A 26,099-nucleotide genomic window follows, 5' to 3' on the forward strand; every position below is an offset into this window, starting at 1 on the left:
ACAGTAGTTGAATAAACAATAAGGACAGTATACTTTTAAAATATATGTATTCAGTTATACAAGTTTAACTTATTATTCAAAAGAGAACCATAAGAAGCAATCTCAGCAGGATAACAGTACATAATCAAATTAGACTACATTATGTATTCATAAATGTATTACAGGTTAAAATACTTATATTCCTTATCTTAATACATGTATTATCCTTTTAATATAAAAAATGCCTTCAGAAAGTATTCACACCAATTTACTTTTTCCCCAAACATTGTTACTGCCCGAATTTGAAACTTATTCAGTCACTGCCATACCCCATAATGTCAAAGTGGAACTGTGTTTGTAGAACATTTTACAAATTAATAAAAACATACAAATCTGAAATGTCTTTAATCAATAAGTATTCAACCATTTGTTATGGCAAGCATAAATACATTGTCATGGAAATGTAAATACTGAGAGACTTGGTCATTTCTTCAAACAATTATCTTTAATTAATATTGATTAATTATTGCAATAATGATACCGTCGAGCCAACAGTCTTGACTAATAATGGGAAAAAAGTGTTATATAGGCCCTAAAAAATGCTTAGTCATTTCTAACCTTCCCTAACCTTGGTTCATCTACATAGGGTGGCATTTTAGTTTCCCAGATACCAGAAAAATGAGACATTGTTCTAAACTCTTCAAGGCTCTCTCTCTCAGGTAACACACCACATCTTATCTATGGAATGCCAGCGTTTAGGTTGTCACTAAGTCGTTGTCAGCTCAAACTCTCTCTAGCAGACTAACTGCAGGAACCATCTCTTTACAGAAACAGAATTAAACAGAACTGTCCTATTTGTTTAATATTAAGTTAGCAATCAATACTTAAATTAGGTAAATGTTTAAACAAAAAATGTTTAGGAGTAAAAATTTGTTTAACAAGTCATAATCTTGCATGGACTCATTGTGTGCAAGGGTTTAACGTGATTTTGAATGACCTCATCTCTGTACTGCACACATACAGATAATTGTAAGGTCCCTCAGTTGAGCAGTGAATTTCAAAACAAACCACAGACCAGGGAGGTTTTCCAATGCATTGCAAAGAAGGGCACCTATTAGTAGATTGACATTGAATATCCCTTTGAGCATGAAGTTATTAATTACACTTGTGTATCAATACACCCAGTCACTACAAAAAAAGATACAGGCGTCCTTCCTAACTCAGTTGCCAGAGAGCAAGGAAACCAATCAGGTATTTTACCATGAGGCCAATGGTGATTTTAAAACAGTTACAGTTTAATGGCTGTGATAGGAGAAAACTGAGGTTGGATCAACAACACTAGTTATTCCACAATACTAACCTAAATGAGCGTGAAAAGGAAACCAGCACAAAATAAAAATATTTCAAAACTTGCATCCTTTCCGCAGTAAGGCACTAAACTAAAACTGGAAAGAACAAAAAAGAAAGACAGGGAAAATAAATTATGTCCCGAATACAAAGCGTTATGTTTGGGGCAAATCCAACAACACATCACAGAGTACCACTCTTCTAATTTTCAAGCATGATGGTGGCAGCAGCATGCTATGGGTATGCTGGTCATCAGCAAAGACAAAGTTTTTATTTTTTTATTTAAAGAAACAGAAGAGATCTAAACACAAGCAAAATCCTAAAGGAAAACTTGGTTCAGTCTGCTTTGCAACAGACACTGGGAGACAAATTCACCTTTCCAACAGGACAATAACCTAAAACAAGGCCAAATATACACTGGACTTGCTTACCAAGACGTCATTGAACGTTCCTGAGTGGCCTAGTTACAGTTGACTTAAATCCTTTTGAAAATCTATGGCAAGACTTGAAAATGGCTGTTTAGCAATAATCAACAACCAACTTGACTGAGCTTGAATTTTAAAAAGAATGTGCAAATATTATACACCATGTGTGCAAAGCTCTTAAGAGTTACCCAGAAAGACTCACTGCTGTAATCTCTCCCAAAGATGATTCTAACATTTATTGCCTCAGGGCTGTGAAAACATATGTAAATGAGATATCTGTATTTAATTTACAATAAATGAGAAACAATTATGAGGTATTGTGTGTACATGTTTTAGAAAAATTGATTTAATACATTTTGAATTCAGGCTGTAACAAGACAATGTGGAGTAAGTCAAGGGGTATGAATACTTTGAAGGCACTGTAAGTGACAACAATTACATTATAGATGTTAAGATATAGGTGAGTACAAGCAAGTGTTCAACTACGTTTCTTAAAAGGTGTTTGTCAAAATGGGTCAGACGTTTATGTACCTAATACATTACATTGAAGTTCACACTTTCCTTTGGTCTGTCTTCCTTGGAATTGTACAGAGCAAAACAGAAATGCACATTATATGCCTGTAATACATTGAAGTATTCCAGGCAAATAATGTGAATTTTTGCTTTGCTCTGTATAATTCAGAGATGGACACAAATGAAAGGTAACTGACAAAAATAAAACAAAGTGTCTTAATAGGGCGCTGGCCACCACTAGCTAGAACAGCTTCAATGTGCCTGAGCACATTCTGTGTGATGAACTCCATTGGAGGGAGGCGACACCATTCTTCCATGAGATATTCCATAACTTGGTGTTTTATTGATGGTGGTAGAAAATGCTGTCTCAGACACCGCTTCAGAATCTCCCATTAGTGTTCAATTGGGTTGAGATCTGGTGACTGAGACAGGCAGACCACTATGCTCCTTTGAGACCCCTCTTTCAAAGTCACTGAGATCTCCTCTAGCCATAGTAACCAAAATAATGGGCAGCTGGGAATTTTTATACATGACCCTAAGCACAATGGGTTAATTAGCTTAATTAACTCAGGAACAACACCTGTGTGGAAGTACCTGTTTTCAATATACTTTGTATCCCTCATTTACTCAAACGTTTCCATTATTTTGGCAGTTACCTGTATTGTATATCCACAGAGAAACATCAGTGTGCCTATTGCCTAAGGCTGAAAAGACAGAATGATGTTCACTACACTAAGAGAGGTTTCAAAGCTTGCAGGTCAGCAAAACATTCAAATGTAACCTCTTAGGAGAGTAAATGGGAACACCGAAAGCTATCTGTCCACCGATGGGCAGATCTCGATGCTACTGTTGGTGACCCGAATTCCATACCAGCCGGCCCAGAACTGAGTGTCATTTCCTCCATGAATGAATCGGATGTAACGCACACCTGGTCCATAATTCTTGAACACATGAGTCATCTGAAACATTGAAAAGGTCATATGTTCAATTGTAATTTGTATGCTTTGTTTAATTGGGAAATGTGTTGTATAATAAATTATATATACATATATAAATATATATGTATACATATACATGTAAATATATATACACACACAGTTTGGACACCTACTCATTCCAGGGTTTTTCTACATTGTAGAATAGTAACGACATCAAACTATGAATTAACACATATGGCATCATATAGTAACCAAAAGTGTTAACAAATAAAAATATATTTAGTGAGATTATTCAAAGTAGCTACCCGTTGCACACTCTTGGCATTCTCTCAACAAGCTTCATGAGGTAGTCACCTGGAATGAATTTCAATTAACAGGTGTGCCTTGTTAAAAGTTAAAGTGTGGAATTTCTTTCCTTAATGCGTTTGAGCCAATCAGTTGTGTTGTGACAAGGTAGGGGGTGTATACAGAAGATAACCCTAGTTGGTTAAAGATCAAGTCCAGGGGGATTGGAGGGACGCCTATGTGCGACTGACGTGTTTTCCGTTTGCTCCCGGCCTACAAGACCCACTCTCATCACCGCCATCTCCTGAGTCTGAGGACCCGGGGACTCACACTTTACCCGGGGGTGCGGCTTGGCGGCGCTGAAATGAACAGTCGAGGCCATCAAACTACTACGCTCTGAGATAGTTGAAATGAAAACGGAGGTGGTTGCTACGATTGAGGCCCGAATACAGGAGGTTTCTGATACTTTAAAAGCAGATTTAACCATCCTGCGGAACGAGACTGTGCCAGCAATCACATCACTCAAAGCAACAACGCCGTCGCACATTACAACGATTGCAGCACTGGAGACCTCCGCTACTAGTCTCCAACTTAACTACATCCCTGGAGACTGAAGTTAAATGCCTAGCTGTGGATTTGAAAAAGGTAAAAGGAGAGCTGTGTGAGTTTAGAGGGATTCTCTCGCCGCAATAATCTGAGACTTGTATCAGTCCCAGAGTCAGCGGAATTGCATCGCGCCACGGATTTCGTTTCAGGGCTGCTGAAGGATGTTCTTGCCTTAGATGAAAAGCCCCTGATTGATCGAGCCCACCGGTCACTGCGCCCAAAGCCCCGGGATCGGGAGAGGCCCCGTGACATAATTCTTCGAGTGCACTTTTTTCATGAGAAGATTGAGATTCTCCGACGAGCCTGCAATACCACTCTGAGCTTTCAAGGACAGAGCTTCTACATCTACCAGGACTCGGACAGGCCAAACGAGTACTTCGGGACCATCCAGGTGTGAAGTATGGACTGCGATTCCCGGCCCGTTTATGGCTCTCTCACGAGGGTAAAGACTACACATTTGAGTCTTCGGATGAGGCCATGGCTCACATTCAACGTCACATCAAGAAGTCTTGAACTTGCTCACAGTTCAGCAACTGTTGCTTGCGAACTGTGGATAGTAAATAACCCACCTGTGGTACAATTATGTTTAGATATAACAGGCTAGTCTTGTATAGTTGGCGAACCCATTCAGGCTTATTTGATGTGATTAATGTTTTGATCATCTAGTGTGCGTGCCTTACAAGCATTCAGTCATTTTAATTTAATTGTATTAAGGTTTTACTTAACTCCTGTGTTTCTAGGCTCTCGCTCACCTATTCAGTTTGTTTACACAGTCCATAGCCACATTGGATGAGAAGTATGCTACGGATCCTTCCTCTGATCTGCATAAAGAGCACCAACTACCCCAATCGGAATTTGATGAGTTTTCTACCAGGCAAGCTGAACAGTTACTCTTGCGACCTCGATACAAAGTCTATGAACAAAGCGACAAGGCCAGTAAACTCCTTGCACATCAGATCCGTAAATCTGAGGCCTCACGTTTAATCCCACAAATAAGGACCCCGTCTGGTGCCACCACAGTTATACATAAAGAGATCAATGATCAATTCAAACAATTTTACTCTGCGCTATACACCTCTGAATCCCCTCAAGGCCCTTCGCTGATTGATGCCTTCTTTAATGGCTTGAATATGCCTTCAATTGATACAGACTCCCATGACTGTCTAGAAGAAGAATTTACACCAGAGGAGATTGCAACAGCAGTGCCCGCAATGAAAAGTGGTAAATCACCGGGTCCGGACGGTTTTCCAACTGAATTTTACAGGACGTTTTCTAGTCTGCTTTGCCCATTCTTGTCTCGACTATTTGCAGAGTGCCTTAATACGTCAAAGCTACCGCCTAGTCTTTAAATCAGGCTTCAATTGCATTACTATTAAAGAAAAACAAAGACCCCCTGGAATGTGGATCCTATTGCCCAATCTCGCTTTTAAACTGTGATTACAAAATCCTAGCCAAGCTTTTAGCCATCTGTATGGAAGACGGTGCACCAAGTAATACACTCTGACCAGACTGGCTTTGAGAAATAGGCATTTTTCAATATGAATATACTGTACTCCCCAGCGTCGGGGGGACCCGGAGGGGGTCTCACTTGATGCGGAAAAAGCGTTTGACCGCGTTGAGTGGGATTACCTAACAGCTGCCCTTTATAGATTTGGCCCCAAATTCATTGCGTGGATAAAGATCCTTTATTTTCCCCCCATGGCTTCGGTACGGACCAATAACTTGTCCTCTGACTATTTTCCCTTGCACCGCGGGTCCAGACAGTGTTGTCCACTCTCCCCCTTGTTGTTTGCTTTGGCAATCGAGCCTCTCGCCATTGCACTAAGCTCTAATGATGCCATTCAAGGTATAATCAGGACAGGCTTAGAGCAGAATGTCTCGCTATATGCTGACGACCTCCTTTTGGTTTATCTCCAACCCTGATACCTCATTGCCACGTGCCCTATCTGTTCTTAAAGTTAAGATCAATCTCAGGGTACAAGCTGGATCTAGGCAAGAGTGAGATTTTTCCGGTAAACAAGGCTGCTTTATTAAAGTGCTCTTTTAAAAGTTCAGTTTATGATTGCCTGGGATCAATTCACCTACTTGGGAGTTAAAGTGACAAGGAAATATTCAAATTTGTTTCAGGAAAACATTGTTTAGATCTGTAGATCTGAAAACATTATTGCTCTAGCAGACAGTTTGAAACAATCTTTTACTTTTTGGAACTCGCTACCCCTTTCTCTTATCGGAAGGATTAATGTCATTAAAATGAATGTGTTGCCCAAATTTTTATATTTCAATGTTTACCCATTTTTATTCCAAAATCTTTTTTTATTTCACTGGATCAAACATTCATGAATTTTATTTGGGATGGCAAGGTACCATGGATTGGTAGAAAACATTTACAGAAGCCTAGGACATTGGGGGGTTTAGCTCTACCAAATTTTCAGACATACTACTGGGCTGCAAATTTCAGAGCTGTACTGTACTGGGTCCAGATGGAGTCAATCGTGTAAACATGCAGCACTTTCCTCTGTGTTGTGCTCATCTCTCCCAGTGTCCCTAGGCAAAAGGTGTCAACCCAATTGTAAAGCAGTCTCTTCAAATTTGGAATCAGTTCCGTTTAGCCTCCGAGGCTTTTCTCTCAGGCCCAATCAATCAGAACATTTTATTTCCTTTGAATGATGGGGCATTTGGCACTCACTAGGCCTCTCCTCCCTAGCACAATTAGTCTGATGATACATTTGCCTCTCTCAGCTGCAGGAAAAGTTCAATCTCCAGACTAGAAACTTTGTCAGGGCTAACCCACCTGGATTTCCCCATAGGCCTGCGAATACAGCTATAGAGAGCATCTTGGAGCTGAACAAGCTTCCTAGGGGCGCAATTTCAGATGTATATGCAATCATTCATGACTTACAGAACCCTTCTTTGGTGCCTTTAAAGACTCGATGGGAAAAGGATTTAGGGGAGGAACTTGGGGAAGACACCTGGGAATCTGTGCTGCACAGGGTGCACTCGTCCTCTTTTAGCACTAGACACAGCCTCATTCAATTCAAGGTGGTTCACCGTATCCAATGGTCGGGGGCCAAACTTGGAAGAATATTCTCTGATTTTGATCCTACCTGTGTCAGATGTAAAAATGGAACCAGCCACACTGTTGCATATGTTTTGGGGCTGTCATAAACTGTCAGGTTTCTGGGAATTAATATTTAAATGTTTCTCTGATATATATGACACTGTTATAGATCAGTCTCCCCTTACAGCCCTTTTTGGAGTACTGCCCTTGAGGTACCCCCCTATCAAGAATCCAGTCGGACACCGTTGCTTATACAACTCTTTTAGCTAGACGGCTAATACTACAGAACTGGAAGATGGCAGCTCCCCCATCTTATAAATATTGGGTGAGAGATGTGTTGTGCTCTCTGAAACTAGAAAAAAATTCAATTAAATTCACGTGGGAACCCCAAACTGTTTAATGAGGCTTGGGCTCCACTCCGGTCTTACTTTAAACAGTCCATCCTCTGATGTCATTGCTATTAAAACAGAAATAAGTCTGTATTTGACCCCCCTGTGACTTAAGGGTTGGAGGAGCTTTTCTCTGTGTTCTTGCTGGGGGGGGGGGGCAATCAAGGTTCATGTGCTTATTGATTGTGACCCGCGGATGCCTTGTTCATCTTGCCCAGGCAGAGACTGAAGTGTGAGCTTGTTTTTCCCAGTTATTTTTGTTTTTACATTTTGTTCACGCCTACATGAATAATACTTTATTTTATTTTAAAGCATTTGTAAACTTTATTTTTGGTCCAGTGGATGGTCGGTCTGTGGCCATGACTGTCTGTGAGTGGTTGCATTTCTCCACCCTTATCCCTTGACTGTTTACACTAACAATGGTGAGGTGTTTGCTCTGTCCCTGTACTATAGATTGCCCTTTAACCTTTGTAGCCTTCGGCCTGGTGTGTTTAACGTGTCTAAAGTATGGTATCTTTAAAGCCATTTTTTTCTATTGTATTTTTTTCTATTTTTTTTCTAGTTGAGTATATTATTTATATTGCTTTGTGTTGTCTTGTGTGTACAACTTAATAAACAGAGTTTAATTTTATTTTTTTAAATCAAGTCCATATTATGGCAAGAACATCATCAAGTGCTATGAAACTGGCTTTCATGAGGACCACCTCAGGAAAGGAAGACCCAGAGTTACCTCTGCTGCAGAGGATATATTTAGAGTTACCAGCCTTAGAAATTGCAGCCCAAATAAATGCTTCAGAGTTCAAGTAACAGACACCTCAGCTGTTCAGAGGAGACTGTGTGAAACAGGCCTTCATGGTCAAATTGCTGCAAAGAAACCACTACTAAAGGACACCAATAACAAGACTTGCTTTGGGCCAAGAAATACGATCAATGGCCATTAGACCGGTGGAAATCTGCCCTTTGGTCTGATGAGTCCAAATTTGATATTTTTGGTTCCAACCCTCTCGTCTGAGATGCAGAGTAGGTGAACGGATGATCGCCACATGTATAGTCCTCACCGTGAAGCATGGAGGAGGAAGTGTGATGGTGCTTTGCTAGTGACACTCAGTGATTTATTTAGAATTCAAGGCACAATGAACCAGCATGGCTACCACAGCAATCTACAGTGATTGCCATCCCATCTGGTTTGCACTTAGTGGGACTATCATTTGTTTTTCAAAAGGACAATGACCACAACGCAGCTCCAGGCTGTGTAAGGGCTGTTTGACCAAGGAGAGTGATGCATCAGATGACCTGGCCTCCACAAATCACCTTACCTCAACCCAAATGAGATGGTTTGGAATGAGTTGGACCGCAGAGTGAAGGAAAAGCAGCCAACAAGTGCTCAGCATATGTGGGAACTCCTTCAAGACTGTTGGAAAAGCATTCCAGGTGAAGCTGGTTGAGAGAATGCCGAGAGTGTACAAAGCTGTCATCAAGGCAAAGGGTGGCTACTTTGAAAAATCTAAAAATAAAAACATTTGAAAAATCTAAAACATTTGTTTAACACTTTTTTTGTTTACCACATTATTCCATTTCATAGTTTTAAATGTCTTCACCTTATCATGAAGTTGCCCTCTTTGGGTACAGCGAGCACTATTCCCCCTCCCTCTGCACCAGCCCTTTTCTAAGCACTATCCCCCTACCTCGGTCTCCCACACCCAGGCTGCTGTGGCCAGAGAGATCATAAATTCCTAGAGAAGATCCTGCCTCATGGCCAGACAGTATAGAAAGAGAGTTAGTTTCATAGAGAGAACAAAGAAATTTCTTCCACCTCACAGAACTGGAGAACGGAACGACATTTATGATCTGGAGAAGGTATAAAAGATCGGTGAAGAATCCAGCTACAAACTGGTTCGTTTGGTATAATTTTGTGACACTCATGGGAGACAATATGGCCACATTGCCATAACGCTGTTTATACAATACCCTCAGTTATGAGGCTTACATCTAATTGTTGTATAAGATGAATGAGTGAGGATGATACTGTTTGTGAAATTGTGTAATGTGGTTTTGGACGGTTTCATGAAGGAAACTCCAATTTCCTAAAAAGTTTTACTAAGTCATTGGGACGCACCCAGGGGCACAGACAGGACCTGGCAATATGAGACAGCCTTTTTCTATGTCCAGAATAAAACCCCCACCTGGGTTTTCTATCACCAAACCAAGCTTACCTCAATTATGAGCGGGCTAATGTTGAGACAAGACCAGTACCTCTATCATAGAAGGAAATAAGGTTTAAGTAGATTGCTGTATCTTTTAACCATCCCACGTGGTTAAACTCTTAGACTATCGATATAATAAGAACAAGTCTTTGATATTAATTACTAGTCTACAGCTAGGAATTCGGTATCATTGAACGCGAAGACCGACAACCGCAGAAACATCTAGTCTATAACATGAATAAATGTCACTCTGAACTATCCATTCTAACCATGACCGAGAGAGAGCGAGCGAGCGGACACACTGAACGTAAATATATATATTGATTGCAATTATTCCCGAATGAGTGAGCGTTCATGTGCAAAGGATTAGCATTTCAATTGTTAAATTATCAACTTTGTAGTGTCTCATCTCAGTTGACCCCCACTCCCCTTTTGTCTAACAAGCCGCCATGCCGGTTTAGCCCACTCGGGCACATTCCTCTATCATTTCTTTGTAACCATATCTATCATTTCTTTGTAACCATATCTACTTTGTTTGTGTGATGCATTTCTGTGAGTACTTAATTAGTAAATAAATTATTTTAAGACGATTGATGTATGGATGACTCAGTGAAGACTGGGTTCGTGCAGATAACCAACAATTTACGATGTTTGGAATGAGACTAACGTGAGGTAAAGAATACGTCATTAATCAAAAGACTAAGTGATCAGATATTAAAATATCTGAAAGTTATTAGGAAAATTATAATTTCGTAATCTGAATATTTTCCTTGGTGCCCCGACTTCCTAGTTAATTACAGTTACGTGATTAAGTAGTTTAATCACGTAATAATAATTACAGAGAATATTTGATAAAGTTTAATCTTCAGTTTAATGATGCCAAAGACACAAAAACTATTATTCTACAATGCAGAAAATAGTAAAAGTAAAGAAAAACCTTGTCCAACAAAAAGTGTGTATGCATGTGCATATATATACATACATTAAGATAATTCTCCATATACATGGGTCTGTAAATAGCTGAGTACACAATCAACAATGTGATTTCTCCTTGTCTTGTGCATTAGACATTTTCAGTGATTGCATTGCACTAAAAAAATGTACTCACTAAACATTTAAATTAAATAGTGCAGATAAAAACAAGGTAAAAAAAGGTGTTGTATGTATGCATGTACAGTATATCACAAAAGTGAGTACACCCCTCACATTTTTGTACATTTTTGAGTATATCTTTTCATGTGACAACACTGAAGAAATTACACTTTTCTACAATGTAAAGTAGTGAGTGTACAGCTTGCATAACAGTGTAAATTTGCTGTCCCCTCAAAATAACTTACACAGCCATTAATGTCTAAACCGCTGGCCACAAAAGTGAGTACACCCCTAAGTGAAAATGTCCAAATTGGGCCCAATTAGCCATTTTCCCTCCCGGTGTCATGTGACTCGTTAGTGTTACAAGGTCTCAGGTGTGAATGGGGAGCAGGTGTGTTAAATTTGGTGTCATCACTCACACTCCCTCATACTGACTGGTCACTGGAAGTTCAACATGGCACCTCATGGCAAAGAACTCTGAGGATCTGAAAAAAAAGAATTGTTGCTCTACATAAAGATGGCCTGGGCTATTAGAAGATTGCCAAGACCCTAAAACTGAGCTGCAGCACAGTGGCTAAGACCATACAGCGGTTTAACTAGACAGGTTCCACTCAGAACAGGCCTCGCCATGGTCGACCAAAGAATTTGGGTGAACGTGCTCAGCGTCATATCCAGAGGTTGTCTTTGGGAAATAGACGTATGAGTGGTGCCAGCATTGCTGCAGAGGTTGAAGGGGTGGGGGGTCAGCCTGTCAGTGCTCAGACCATACGCCGTACACTGCATCAAATTGGTCTGCATGGCTGTCGTCCCAGAAGGAAGCCTCTTCTAAAGATAATGCACAAGAAAGCCCGCAAACAGTTTGCTGAAGACAATCAGACTAAGGACATGGATTACTGGAACCATGTCCTGTGATCTGATGAGACCAAGAAACTTATTTGGTTCAGATGGTGTCAAGCGTGTGTGGCGACAACCTGGTGAGGAGTACAAAGACAAGCGTGTCTTGCCTACAGTCAAGCATGGTGGTGGGAGTGTCATGGTCTGGGGCTGCATGAGTGCTGCCGGCACTGGGGAACTACAGTTCATTGAGGGAACCATGAGTGCTAACATGTACCGTGACATACTGAAGCAGAGCATGATCCCCCTCCCTTCGGGAACTGGGCCGCAGGGCAGTATTCCAACATGATAACGAGCCCAAACACACCACCAAGATGACCACTGCCTTGCTAAAGAAGCTGAGGGTAAAGATGATGGACTGGCCAAGCATGTCTCCAGACCTAAACCCTATTGAGCATCTGTGGGGCATCCTCAAACGGAAGGTGGAGGAGTGCAAGGTCTAACATCCACCAGCTCCATTATGTCATCATGGAGTAGTGGAAGAGGACTCCAGTGGCAACCTGTGAAGCTCTGGTGAACTCCATGCCCAAGAGGGTTAAGGCAGTGCAGGAAATTGATGGTGGCCACACAAAATATTGACACTTTGGGCCCAATTTGGACATTTTTCACTTTGGGGTGTACTCACTTTTGTTGCCAGCGGTTTAGACATTAATGGCTGTGTGAGTTGAGGGGACAGCAAACTTACACTGTTATACAAGCTGTACACTCACTACTTTACATTGTAGCAAAGTGTCATTTCTTCAGTGTTGTCACAAGAAGATATACTCAAACATTTACAATGTGAGGGGTGTACTCACTTTTGTGATATACTGTATGTATACACACACAACTTTTTACCTATTGTTTATCTGCACTATTTAACTTTCAAATTTTTAGTGTGCATTTTTTTAGTGCAATGCAATCACTGAAAATGTCTAATGCACAAGACAAGGAGAAATCACATTGTTGATTGTGTACTCAGATATTTACAGACCCATGTATATGGAGAATTATCTTAGTCTGAAGGTTTTACCTGATTCCATTTCTGATCATTCCACTGTTGAAAGACAACAGTATCTGGACTAAACTTCTTAATTGGCTTCTTCTTACGATTTAGCAACTCAACACAGATCTCATATTCAGAGCCACAGTCCCAGCGTGGAGCATACCTGATATGGACACACAAACGTACAAGTTGTACAGAACTATTCCTCTGACAAGTATAGAGTAGCAGACACTGAATGACAAAATTCTAATATTTCCTCTCACCAGTCAGATATAATGATGTCGGGTTGAAAATCATCCATGAAAGAAGGCCTGTAACCCTCTTTCTCCAAGTCAATCAGCTGAGACTTCCTGCAGGTCCTGAGATGAACCAAAGACAAGACGACACACACAGCCAACACATATACCAAGGTTGATAGTAAGCAGCCTGAAAGCCATTTCAATTCAATGCATCATATTTAGGAGGCCATTTATATTCTTATTTTTTAATTTCACCAGGTAGGCCAGTTGAGAACAAGTTCTCATTTACAACTGCAACCTGGCCAAGATAAAGCAAAGCAGTGTGACAGAGTTACATGGGATAAACAAACGTACAGTCAATAACACAATAGAAAAATCTATGTACAGTTTGTGCAACTATAGTAAGATTAGGGAGTTAAGCAAATAAAGGCAAAATAATTACAATTTAGCATTAGTGATAGATGTGCAAGTAGAGATACTGGGGTGCAAAATAGCAAAAACACAAATAAATAACAATATGGGGAGGAGGTAGTTGGGTGTGCATTTACAGGTACAGTGATCGGTAAGCTGCTCTGACAGCTGATGCTTAAAGTTAGAGAGGGAGATAAGTCTCCAGCTTCAGTGATTTTTGCAATTCGTTCCAGTCATTGGCAGCAGAGAACTGGAAGTAAAGGCGGCCAAAGAAGGTTTGGATTTTGGGGATGACCAGTGAAATATACTTGCTGGAGAGTGTGCTATGGGTGAGTGTTGCTATGGTGACCAGTGAGCTGAGATAAGGCGGGGCTTTAAGTTGGAAAGACTTAGACGACCTGGAGCCAGTGGGTTTGGCGACGAATATGTAGCGAGGGCCAGCCAACGAGAGCATACAGGTCACAGTGTGGGTAGTATATGGGGCTTTGGTGACAAAAAGGATGGCACTGTGATAGACTACATCCAGTTTGCTGAGTAGAGTGTTGGAGGTGTCGTGTCATTGGCATCATTAAAGTGAAGACTTATTTTATCAACTCAATTCTCTAATTATTATTACATGATTAAACTAATCATGTAAATGTAATTAACTAGGAAGTTGGGGCACCAAGGAGAATGTTATAGATTAATGTTATAATTTTCCTAATATAACTTCAGATATTTTAATGTCTGATCAATTAGTCTAATTAATGAATTATTCTTTACCTCACGTTAGTCGCATTCCAAACGTCGTAAATGGTTGGTTATCTGCACGAACCCAGCCTTTACTATGAATCATCCATACACCAACTGTCTTAATCATTTATTTACTAACCAACTAAATAATCACAGAAATGCATAAACAAAACAAACAGTAGATATGGTTGCAAGTAAATGATAGGGGAGGTTCCCTAGTGGGCTAAGCCGATATGAAGGCTTGGTGGACAAGGGGAAGTGGGTGTGGAATGAGAAGGGTGTGAAAGACAAGAGTCCCTACACAGTTGCTAATTATATTAATTGAAATGCTCATCCTTTGCACATGAATGCTCACTCATTCAGGAATAATTGCAATCAATATATATTTACGCTCAGTGGTGTCGTCGTGATCTCTGGTGGAATCGTCCGTTTTTCTGTTGGAAAGTTCATCCAAGAGTCTCTCTGCTTCCCTGGAGTCTTTCGTGGTTAGAATGGATACTTCAGAGTACCATTCAGAAATGTTCTTATAGAATAGTTGTTTCGGCGGTTGTCGGTCTTCGCATCCAATGGTACATAACTTCTAGCTGCAGACTAGTAATTACTATCTAAGATTTGCATTATATTCTGCCGGGATCGATAGTCTCAGAGTTTACACATTTCCACCCGTGTAGCCAATTCTCCACGTGGTTTGGTTAGGAATTCAAGAACAATTACAACCTTAGCTTATACTGAGGTTTTTGTGGTCTCTAGTCAAAGCGTACCTCGATTAGCGAGGGGGCGAAGAGGATTTCCTCAGGTGGGGGTTTTATTCATAACAGTAGAGAAGGGCTGTCCCATGAGCCAGATCATGTCGGTGCTCATGGAGGCGGGCCAATTACATAATTAATCTTTGAAGGGAATACAATTCTCTCACATTAACAGTTTAAAAATCACTTTACATAATTTCACAAATAGTTTCATCTTTACTCATTCATTTTATACAACAATGAGATGCAAACATCATAACGGAGGCTCCTGTATATAGAGTCATGGTAATGTGGCTGTATTGTCTTTCATGAGGTCACAAACATGAAACAAAACAGACCGGGTCGTAGCTGGCTTCTTCACCGACCGTTTAAACATTCTCCAAAACATGGATATTGTTCAGTTCAAGTTCTGTGGTGTAGAAGAAGTTAATTTGTTCTCGCTATGTGTCTCCTTCTGCATGGCCAGGAGGAGTCTCTCCTCCAGGAATTTATGACCTGAGATAACAGAACCTGGGTGTTGGAGGGAGAAGCCACTCGCTATACCCAAAGAGGGCCACGTCATGACAGAGGCTATTTTGTAAATGACGTCGCCGAAGTCAAGGCCTGGATAGGATAGTCAGTTTTACGAGGGTATGTGTTTGGCAGCATGAGTGAAGGAGGCTTTGTTGCAAAATAGGAAGCCAATTCTAGATTTAATTTTGGATTGGAGATGCTTAACGTGAGTTGAAGGAGAGTTTACAGTCTAACCAGACACCTAGGTATTTGTAGTTGTCCACATATAGTCCACATGTTCACAAGTCAGAACCGTCCAGAGTAGTGATGCAAGTCGGGCAGGCAGAAAGAGGTTGAAGAGAATGCATTTAGTTGTACTAGCATTTAAAAGCAGTTGGAGGCCATGGAAGGAGTGTTGTATGGCATTGAAGCTCGTTTGGAGGTTTGTTAACAGTGTCCAAAGGGCCAGGTGTATACAGAATGGTGGTCTGCGTAGAGGTGATTCAGAGTCACCAGCAGCAAGAGCGACATTGAGATACATAAAGACAGACATACAGAAAGAAAAGAGTCGGCCGGAGAACTGAACCCAGTGGCACCTCCATATACTGCCAGAGGTCCAGACCCTCTGATTTGACACACTGAACTGAGAAGTAGTTGGTGAACCAGGCGAGACAGTCATTTGAGAAACCAAGGCTATTGAGTCTGCCAATAAGAATGTAGTGATTGACAAAGACGAAAGCCTTGGCCAGGTCGATTAAGACGGCTGCACAGTACGGTCTTTTATCGATTGCAGTTATGATATTGTTTAGGACCTTGAGTGTGACAGGTGCACCCATGACCAGCTCAGAAGGTACGGTGGGATTCGAAATGGTCGGTGATGTTAACTTGGCTTTTGAATATTTTTAGAAAGACTTATATCCATCCTGCACTGCCTAACAGTTTGGGTCTAAAGTGTCTCCCCCTTTGGAAAGCTGCCGCAGTCATCCCCCCCTTCAGTCTTTGGGGATCTCAGACGATACGAAAGATATGTTGAACAGGATAGTACTAGGGGTTGCAACCATTTCTGCGGATAACTTTAGAAAGAGAGGGTCCAGATTGTGTAGCCCAGCTGATTTGTAAGGATCCAGATTTTGAATCCCTTTCAGAACATCAGCTGTCTAGATTTGGGTAAAGGAGAAGCAGGGGGGACTTGGGCAAATTTTTGAAGGAGGTGCAGAGCTGTAGGTCGGGTTAGGGGTAGCCAGGTGGTAAGCATGGCTAGCCGTAGAAAAATGCTTATGGAAATGATCGATTATCGTAGATTTATCAGTGGTGACCGTGTTTCCTAGCCTCAGTGCAGTGGGCAGCCGGGAGGAGGTACTCTTATTCTCCATGGACTTTAGTGTCCCAGAACTTTTGAGTTTGTGCTACAGGATGCAAATTTGTTTGAAAAAGCTAGCCTTAGCTTTCCTGACTGACTGTGTATATTGATTCCTGACTTCCCTGAAAAGTTGCATATCGCGGGGGCTATTCGATGCTAATGCAGTACGTCACAGGATGTGTTTGTGCTGGTCAAGGGCAGTCCAGTCTGGGGTGAACCAAGGGCTATATCTGTTCTTAGTTCTACATTTTTTGAACGGGCCATGCTTATTTAAGATGGTGAGGAAAGCACTTTTATTAAAGAGCAACCAGGCATCCTCTACTGACGGGATGAGGTCAATATCATTCCAGGATACCTGGGCAAGGTCGATTAGAAAGGCCTGCTCGCTGAAGTGTTTTAGGGTGCGTTTGACAGTGTTGAGGGGTGGCTGTTTGACCGCGGACCCATTACGGACACAGGCAATGATCACTGAGAACCTGGTTGAAGACAGCAAAGGCGTATTTGGAGGGCAAGTTGGTCAGGATGATATCTATGATGGTGCCCATGCTACGGATTTAGGGTTGTACCTGGTAGGTTCCTTGATATTTGTGTGAGATTGAGGGCATCGAGCTTAGATTGTAGGATGGCCGGGTGTTACGCATATCCCAGTTTTGTCACCTAACAGTACAAACGCTGAAGATAGATGGGGGGGGGGTCTATAACAAGTGGCAACGGTGAGAGACTTATTTCTGGAAAGGTGGGTTTTTAGAAGTAGAAGCTCGAATTGCTTGGGCACGGACCTGGATAGTATGACAGAACTCTGTAGGCTCGCTCTGCAGTAGATTGCAACTCTGCCAGTTCTATCATGTTGGAAAATTTTGTAGTTGGGGATGGAAATTTCAGAATTTTGTGGCCTTCCTAAGCCAGGATTCAGACACAGCCAGGACATCAGGGTTGGCAGAGTGTGCTAAAGCAAAGAATAAGACAAACTTAGGGAGGAGGCTTCTGATGTTAACATGCATGAAACCAAGGCTTTTACATTACAGAAGTCAACAAATGAGAGCGACTGAGGAATAGGTGTGGTGCTGGAGGCTACAGGGCCTGGGTTAACCTCTAAATCACCAGAGGAGGAGTAGGATAAGGGTAGTGCTAAAGGCTACAAGAACTGTTCGTCTAGTGCGTTGGGACCAGAGAATAAAAGGATTTCTGGGCGTGATAGAATAGATTCAGGGCATAATGTACAAACAAGGGTATGGCAGGATGTGAGTACAGTGGAGGTAAACCTAGGCATTGAGTGACGATGAGCATTTGTGTCTCTGGAGGCAGTGTTAAGCCAGGTGAGGTCTCATGTGTGGGGGGATGGACAAAAGAGCTATCTAAGGCATGTTGGGTGGGGCTGGGGGCTCTACAGTGAAATAAAACTAGACCTAATCTAAACAGAAGTAGACAAGGCATATTGACATTAGGGAGAGGCATGTGCAGACAGGCAGGTATTAAATGATCATAGGGTCCAATGAGCAGCAATAGGTGAGTCAGGGAGCTGTTCAGTAGCCGCTACTACGCTAGGTGAGCTGGAGACACGGCGATTCAGAAAGCTAGCGGGCCGGGGCTAGCAGATGATCTTTCGCAACGGAAAAGCCTGTTGAAACACCCTCGGACGATTACAACGGCAGACCAGTCATGATGGATTGGCGGGGCTCCTTGTCGGCAATAAAGGGTCCAGGACAATTGGCAAGAGGTATTGTAGCCCAAGAATTAGCTGGTAGACCTCTTCAGCTAGCCGGGAGATGGGCCTAGCTCAAGACTAACTGGTGCTTGCTTCGAGACAGAGGCATTAGCCAGCAGTAGCCACTCAGGTTGCAGGTAGCTAGCTGCAATGATCCGGTGTAATGGTCCAGAGTTTGCGGTAGGAATCTGGTGATTTGGTAGAGAAAAAGCAGTCCGATATGCTCTGGGTTGATATCGCACTGTGCAAACAGGCAGGTATTAACTGGGCTGAAGCTGGCTGGTGTCGGAGTTAAACAGTGAAGACAGCTAGCAGTGGCTAACTGACTACAAGTTAGTTAGCTGGCTAGCTTCTGATGGAGGTTCCAGTTCTAAAGTATAAAAACAGCAGATCTATACCACATTGGGTGAGGCGGGTTGCAGGGAAGTATCTTCAGTCCGTAGATGGAAAGTGAGATTAAAATATATATTTAAAAAAACTGACTATTTAGACGGGACAAGACAAACACACATCCAACTGCTACGCCATCTTGGTTTAGAGCCATCTACAGTACCTTTAGAAAGTATTCACACCTCTTGACTTTCTACATTTTGCTGTTAGTTTAATGAAGTGGTATACTTTCACTTTGCCCCATCTGCTACTTCCTCCATAGCCGCCGATGTGCGATGGCCTTAATCAACTTTGCCTCATCTTGAGGTAACTCAGCACTGTATATATGTTTCATCATCAATGCCCTCAGAAAAGTAACCGCTAATACTGCTAACACTGTCCATGATGCGTACTTCACAATCCTTCATTTGTGCCCTAGTCCAATTCCACGCCGTCAATATAGCATCCTTCGCTGCTATTAATACTCCTCCATTTACTGTCCCTTCTGCCACGAGAATAGCTATTGCATGGAATCTCAAGAAATGCAAACTGGGGTTTGAAGAGGTGGAGTACCTGGGGGTATTTGATGGGACAGAGGAACATCAAGGTCCAGAAGAGGAAGGTATAGCCTCCACCCTTACCGATCTGACCAGGGCCTGCCTGCCTACCGAAAACAGTGAAGTGATCAGATGAGGCCAAAGGGGCGTTCAGGCGCCTAAAAGAAGCTCTGTGCTCCCCGATTCTCGTTACGGACGATTTTCTGGTACCGATGCATGCCTGTGACACGGGACTAGGGGCTGTCCTCTCCCAGGTAGATGATGGGGAGGAACACCCCATGTACATAAGCCGGAAGTTGATAGCCTGAGAAAATACATACTTGATTGTCGCAAAATAGCTGTGAAGTGGGAGCTAGACACTCCTAAGTATTACCTGTTGGGCACCTACTTCAGCCTGGCCATAGACCATCCTCCCCTGGTCTGGATGGCCAGGGGAAAGGCCACAAACGATCGAGTCACCAGGTGGTTCTTGCAACTTCAACGCTTCTCTTTTATGTTGTGCACTGTCAGGGGAGAAGCATGGGAACGCGGATGCCCTATCGAGAAGGGAGTCTCCCCGGCAGGGCTAAGGGGGCGTACCGCAGACAAGCCACCGAGGGGAGACACTTTAAGGCCTGGTGACAGAGCCTGCATCCCGCAGCGGTGGTTCCCTCTGCTGGACGTGCCAGGTCTTGACAGGTCCTCCGGCCAGGACTAAAGTGGAACTGATTGTTCAACAGCTGTACAGTGCCCATAATGTTGCCAGGAAGGCAGCACACGGGAGGGTTAGAGGTAGAGAGGTTACTACCGGATAGACGTAGAACCGAGGGGCTAGGTGTTCTACCCCAGAGGAGACAGCATTCCCTGGATTCCAGAAGGAGGTAACCCAGAAAAGGTCTCCTGGAGGAGACCTGTGTATATTCTTTATTGTTTTAAATCAAACAAGTTTCAGTTTCAACACTTGAAACTGAAGTACCACACTAGTGTCCGTGTCTGATCTGTGTAAACGTCTAGATAAAACCCCCTGGTTTGCCACTATAAGTACCAGTTAAAAAGTTTGGACACCTACTCATTCCAAGGTTTTTCTTCATTTTTACTCTTTTCTATGTAAGACATAACAACACATATGGAAACACTGGTTAAACAAATCTAAATATATTTTATGAGATTCTTCAAAGTAGCCACCCTTTGCCAAGTGTGCAAAGCTGTCAAGACATTCTCTCAACCAGATTCATGAGGTAGTCACCTGAAAATACATTTAATTTAATGGATGTGCCTTCATAAGTTAATTTGTGTGATTTATTTCCTTCTTACTGCGTTTGAGCCAATCAGTTGTGTTGTGACAAGTTGGGGGTGGTATACAGAAGACAGCCCTATTTGGTAAAAGACCAAGTACATATTATGGCAGGTACAGCTCAAATAAGCAAACAGAAACAACAGTCCATCATTACTTTAAGAATTGACTGTCAGTCAATCCGGAAAATTTCAAAAACGTTCAGTTTCTTCTAGTGCAGTCGCAAAAAAACATCAATCGCTATGATAAAACGACTCATGAGGACCGTCACAAGAAAGGAAGACCCAGAGTTACCTCTGCTGCAGAGGAGACTGTGAATCAGAACTTCATGGTCGAATTGCTGCAAAGAACCCACTATAAAAGGACACCAATAAGAAGAGACTTGCTTGGGCCAAGAAACACGAGCAATGGACATTAGACCGGTGAAAATTTGTCCTTTGGTCTGACAAGCCCAAATTTGAGTCAACTGATGAACTCCGCATGTGTGGTTCCCACCATGAAGCAGGTGTTGTGGTGGTGCTTTTATTGGTGACACTGTCATTTACTTAGAATTCAAGGCACTCTTAACCAGCATGGCTACCACAGCATTCTGCAGTGATACGCCATCCCATCTGGTTTCGCTTAGTGGGACTATCATTTGTTTTTCAACAGGACAATGTCCAAAAACACACCTCCAGCCTGTGTAAGGACTATTTGACTAAGGAGCGTGATGAGTGCTGCATCAGATGACCTGGCCTCCACAATCACCCGACCTCTGCACCGCAGAGTGAAGGAAAAGCAGCCAGCAAGTGCTCAGCATGTGGGAACTCCTTCAAGACTGTTGGAAAAGCATTCCCCATGAAGCTGTTTGAGAGAATGCCAAGCGTGTGCAAAGCTGTCAAGGCAAAGGGTGGCTACTTTGAAAGAAACCAAAATATATTTTGATTTGTTTAACACTTTTTTTTTTACTACACTATTCCATGTGTTATTTCATAGTTCTGATGTCCTTTATTATTCTACAATGTAGAAAATAGTAAAAAATAAAGAAAAACCCTTGTAGGTGTGTCCAAACTTTTGACTGGGACTGGATGTATGCATGTTCTTTATTTATGTACATTGTTGACAAAAATGGACAATTCAATTAATTTTAAATCCAACCTTGTAACAGCAAAACGTAGAACAATTTAAGGGGTGTGAAAACTTTCTGAAGTCAATGTAAAGTAGACAGCAAGGTCACTGCCAATGATCGGCATTATTAGGTGTTATCATTCAAATGTATTTGAAGAGCTGGAAAATAAGTCGACACCAATGTGGATGTGAAACGAAGTGGGACCAAGTGATATTCTCTCACTGAAAAACTAAAATGGTATAGTAGTATACTCACGAGTAAGAAGTCGCAAAGTACTTTTGGACAGTGTTGTCAGGAAGCGGCACTTCTTCCACTGACTCTATTTTCCATTTATCCCCTCCATTCTCCATAATTTGCCAGCCCTTGAATTTATCTGGAGAAAAATAGTAAGGGAGGGATTTGAAATGTGGGTTCTGGGGTTAATAACAGGACCCCCCATACACCAACAGAGAATTTAGACATTGTTGTTTTGACTCCTACCATCTGCTCTGGGGTTCTTGAGAAGATTACGTCTCTTCTTACACAAGAAGTAAAACAAACGCCAGTCTTTAGGTAGTTTAGTCACATATGTCTGGTATCCTTCTCTTCGGCACCTCTCTCTCCAAAGGGAATCACTGTCCACCACTTCTTTCCACTCACGACACACAAGTCGACAGACACACACCACCTGCTGTGGAGGGACATTTAGGAGCATCTCCTCCAGGACTTCTAGAGGGAGCACAGGTAGCATGCCTGTGAACTGAACAAGAGAATCCGTTTTCATTGACATGGGAGACTTTAGACAAACGATGTACAGTTTAGAATATGATGTTAGCTCTAGCAACAAGTTGTTTTTTTATTCTTAAGGGGTGGATCAGCTTTAATATTGCAGAAAGATTGTTGCTTCCATCAATGTAATTGTCTGTATCATTTCCAATCCCCCATACCTTTTTGGGGAAATACACTGCTAAAAAAATAAAAGGGAACACTTAACACCACAAAGTAACTCCAAGTCAATCACACTTCTGTGAAATCAAACTGTCCACTTAGGAAGCAACACTGATTGACAATACTTTTCACATGCTGTTGTGCAAATGGAATAGACAACAGGTGGAAATTATAGGCAATTAGCAAGACACCCCCAATAAAGGAGTGGTTCTGCAGGTGGGGACCACAGACCACTTCTCAGTTCCTATGCTTCCTGGCTGATGTTTTGGTCACTTTTGAATGCTGGCGGTGCTTTCACTTTAGTAGTAGCATGAGACGGAGTCTACAACCCACACAAGTGGCTCAGGTAGTGCAGCTCTTCCAGGATGGAACATAAATGCGAGCTGTGGCAAGAAGGTTTGCTGTGTCTGTCAGCGTAGTGTCCAGAGCATGGAGGCGCTACCAGGAGACATGCCAGTACATCAGGAGACGTGGAGGAGGCCGTAGGAGGGCAACAACCCAGCAGCAGGACCGCTACCTCCGCCTTTGTGCAAGGAGCAGCACTGCCAGAGCCCTGCAAAATGACCTCCAGCAGGCCACAAATGTGCATGTGTCTGCTCAAATGGTCAGAAACAGACTCCATGAGGGTGGTATGAGGGCCCGACGTCCACAGGTGGGGGTTGTGCTTACAGCCCAACACCGTGCAGGACGTTTGGCATTTGCCAGAGAACACCAAGATTGTCAAATTCGCCACTGGCGCCCTGTGCTCTTCACAGATGAAAGCAGGTTCACACTGAGCACGTGACAGACGTGACAGGCTGGAGACACCGTGGAGAACGTTCTGCTGCCTGCAACATCCTCCAGCATGATCGGTTTGGCAGTGGGTCAGTCATGGTGTGGGGTGGCATTTTTTGGTGGGGCCGCACAGCCCTCCATGTGCTCGCCAGAGGTAGCCTGACTGCCATTAGGTACCGAGATGAGATCCTCAGACCCCTTGTGAGACCATATGCTGGTGCATTTGGCCCTGGGTTCCTCCTAATGCAAGACCATGCTAGACCTCATGTGGCTGGAATGTGTCAGCAGTTCCTGCAAGAGGAAGGCATTGCTGCTATGGACTGGCCCGTCCGTTCCCCAGACCTGAATCCAATTGAGCACATCTGGGACATCATGTCTCGCTCCATCCACCAACGCCACGTTGCACCACAGACTGTCCAGGAGTTGGCGGATGCTTTAGTCCAGGTCTGGGAGGAGATCCCTCAGGAGACCATCCGCCACCTCATCAGGAGCATGCCCAGGCGTTGTAGGGAGGTCATACAGGCACGTGGAGGCCACACACACTACTGAGCCTTATTTTGACTTGTTTTAAGGACATTACATCAAAGTTGGATCAGCCTGTAGTGTGGTTTTCCACTTTAATTGAGAGTGTGACTCCAAATCCAGACCTCCATGGGTTGATAAATTTGATTTCCATTGATAATTTGTGTGATTTTGTTGTCAGCACATTCAACTATGTAATGAAAAAAGTATTCAATAAGAATATTTCATTCATTCAGATCTAGGATGTGTTATTTTAGTGTTCCCTTATTTTTTGAGCAGTGTATATATATATATAATCCAACTGCATTCTGTCCCCTATCAACACTAACTTTTGGTGCCAGAGAGAATGACAAAGTAATCAAGACGACTAGCTTGATTAAGCCTCCGCCAAGTAGATCTCACTAGGTCAGGGTACTTAAGACTCCATATCTCCACCAATTCCAATATATCCATGACATTCATGATTTCCTTAAGTGCCTGAGGGTGATAGTTTGTAGTGTTATTTCCTTTATGGTCCACAGAGGTATTTAAAACCGCATTAAAATCCCCCACCATAATAATAGACTAATGTTGCTTGTATAGTTGAACAATTCTTAAATATACAGTTGTGAAGTCAGAAGTTTACATACATCTTAGCCAAATACATTTAAACTCAGTTTTACAATTCCTGACATTTAATCCTAGTAAAAATTCCCCGTCTTAGGTCAGTTAGGATCACCCCTTTATTTTAAGAATGTGAAATGTCAGAATAATAGAAGAGAGAATTATTTATTTCAGCTTTCATCACATTCCCAGTGGGTCAGAAGTTTACATATACTAATTGAGTGTTCGGTAGCATTGCCTTTAAATGGTTTGACTTGGGTCAAACATTTTGGGTAGCCTTCAAACAAGCTTCCCACAATAAGTTGGGTGAATTTTGGCCCATTCCTCCTGACAGAGGTGGTGTAACGGAGTCAGGTTTGTAGGCCTCCATGCTCGCACAAGCTTTTTCAGTTCTGCTCACAAATGTTCTAAATGATAGAGGTCAGGGCTTTGTGATGGCCACTCCAATACCTTGACTTTGTTGTCCTTAAGCCATTTTGCCACAACTTTGGAAGTGTGCTTTGGGTCATTGTCCATTTGGAAGACCCATTTGTGACCAAGCTTTAACTTCCTGACTGATGTCTTGAGATGTTGCTTCAATATATCCACATCATTTTCCTTCCTCATGAGGCCATCTATTTCGTGAAGTGCACCAGTCCCTCCTGAGCAAAGCACCCCCACAACATGAGGCTGAGACCCCCGTGCTTCACAATTGGGATGGTGTTCTCCGGCTTGCAAGCCTCCCACTTTTTCCACCAAACATAAATGGTCATTACGGCCTAACAGTTCTTTTTTTGTTTCATCAGACCAGAGGACATTTCTCCAAAAAGTACAATCTTTGTCCCGATGTGCAGTTGCAAACAGTAGTCTGGCTTTTTTAATGGCGGTTTTGGAGCAGTGGCTTCTTCCTTGCTGAGCGGCCTTTCAGGTTATGTCGATATAGGACTCGTTTTACTGTGGATGTAGATATTTTGTACCCGTTTCCTCCAGCATCTTCACAAGATCCTTTGCTGTTGTTCTGGGATCGATTTGCACTTTCGCACCAAAGTACATTCATCTCTAGGAGAAAGAACGTGTCTCCTTCCTGAGAGGTATGACGGCTGCGTGGTCCCATGGGGTTTATACTTGCGTACTATTGTTTGTACAGATGAACGCGGTACCTTCAGGCATTTAGACTTGCTCCCAAGGATGAACCAGACTTGTAGAGGTCGTCTACTATTTTTCTGAGGTCTTGGCTGATTTCTTTTGAAGATCCCATGTCACACAAAGAGGCACTGAGTTTTAAAGTAGGCCATGAAATACATCCACAGGTACACCTCCATTTGACTCAAATTATGTCAATTAGTCTTTCAGAAGCTTCTAAAGCCATGACATTTTCTGGAATTTTCCAAGCTGTTTAAAACGTCTTATGGATCAAATCCCGTTAGCGCGATCGATTTGACAACATCCGGTGAAATGGCAGAGCGCCAAATTCAAATTAAATTATTTAACTTTCATAATCACAAGTGCAATACACCAAAATGAAGCTTAACTTCTTGTTAATCCAGCCACCGTGTCAGATTTCAAAAAGGCTTTACGGCAAAGGCA

The 26,099-nt window shown here is 42.5% G+C and overlaps 1 protein-coding gene across 4 annotated transcripts in view; it reads right to left on the reverse strand.

Annotated features, from left to right (window-relative positions):
• Nucleotides 1-1,885: 1,885 nt before the first annotated feature.
• LOC112216158 (F-box only protein 6) overlaps nt 1,886-26,099 on the reverse strand; it is a 33,579-nt gene continuing 9,365 nt past the window's right edge. For all 4 annotated transcript variants that reach the window (XM_024375934.2, XM_024375933.2, XM_024375936.2 and 1 more), the window contains 5 exons: nt 22,188-22,446; nt 21,963-22,080; nt 12,979-13,074; nt 12,743-12,878; nt 1,886-3,223 (listed from right to left, as the gene is read on the reverse strand). In XM_024375934.2, the coding sequence (XP_024231702.2) occupies nt 3,077-3,223; nt 12,743-12,878; nt 12,979-13,074; nt 21,963-22,080; nt 22,188-22,446 (756 nt within the window). In that variant the 3' untranslated portion in view covers nt 1,886-3,076. The remainder of the gene's footprint in view (nt 3,224-12,742; nt 12,879-12,978; nt 13,075-21,962; nt 22,081-22,187; nt 22,447-26,099) is intronic.

Source organism: Oncorhynchus tshawytscha, linkage group LG16 (assembly GCF_018296145.1).
Source record: "Oncorhynchus tshawytscha isolate Ot180627B linkage group LG16, Otsh_v2.0, whole genome shotgun sequence".
Taxonomy (NCBI): Eukaryota; Metazoa; Chordata; class Actinopteri; order Salmoniformes; family Salmonidae; genus Oncorhynchus; species Oncorhynchus tshawytscha.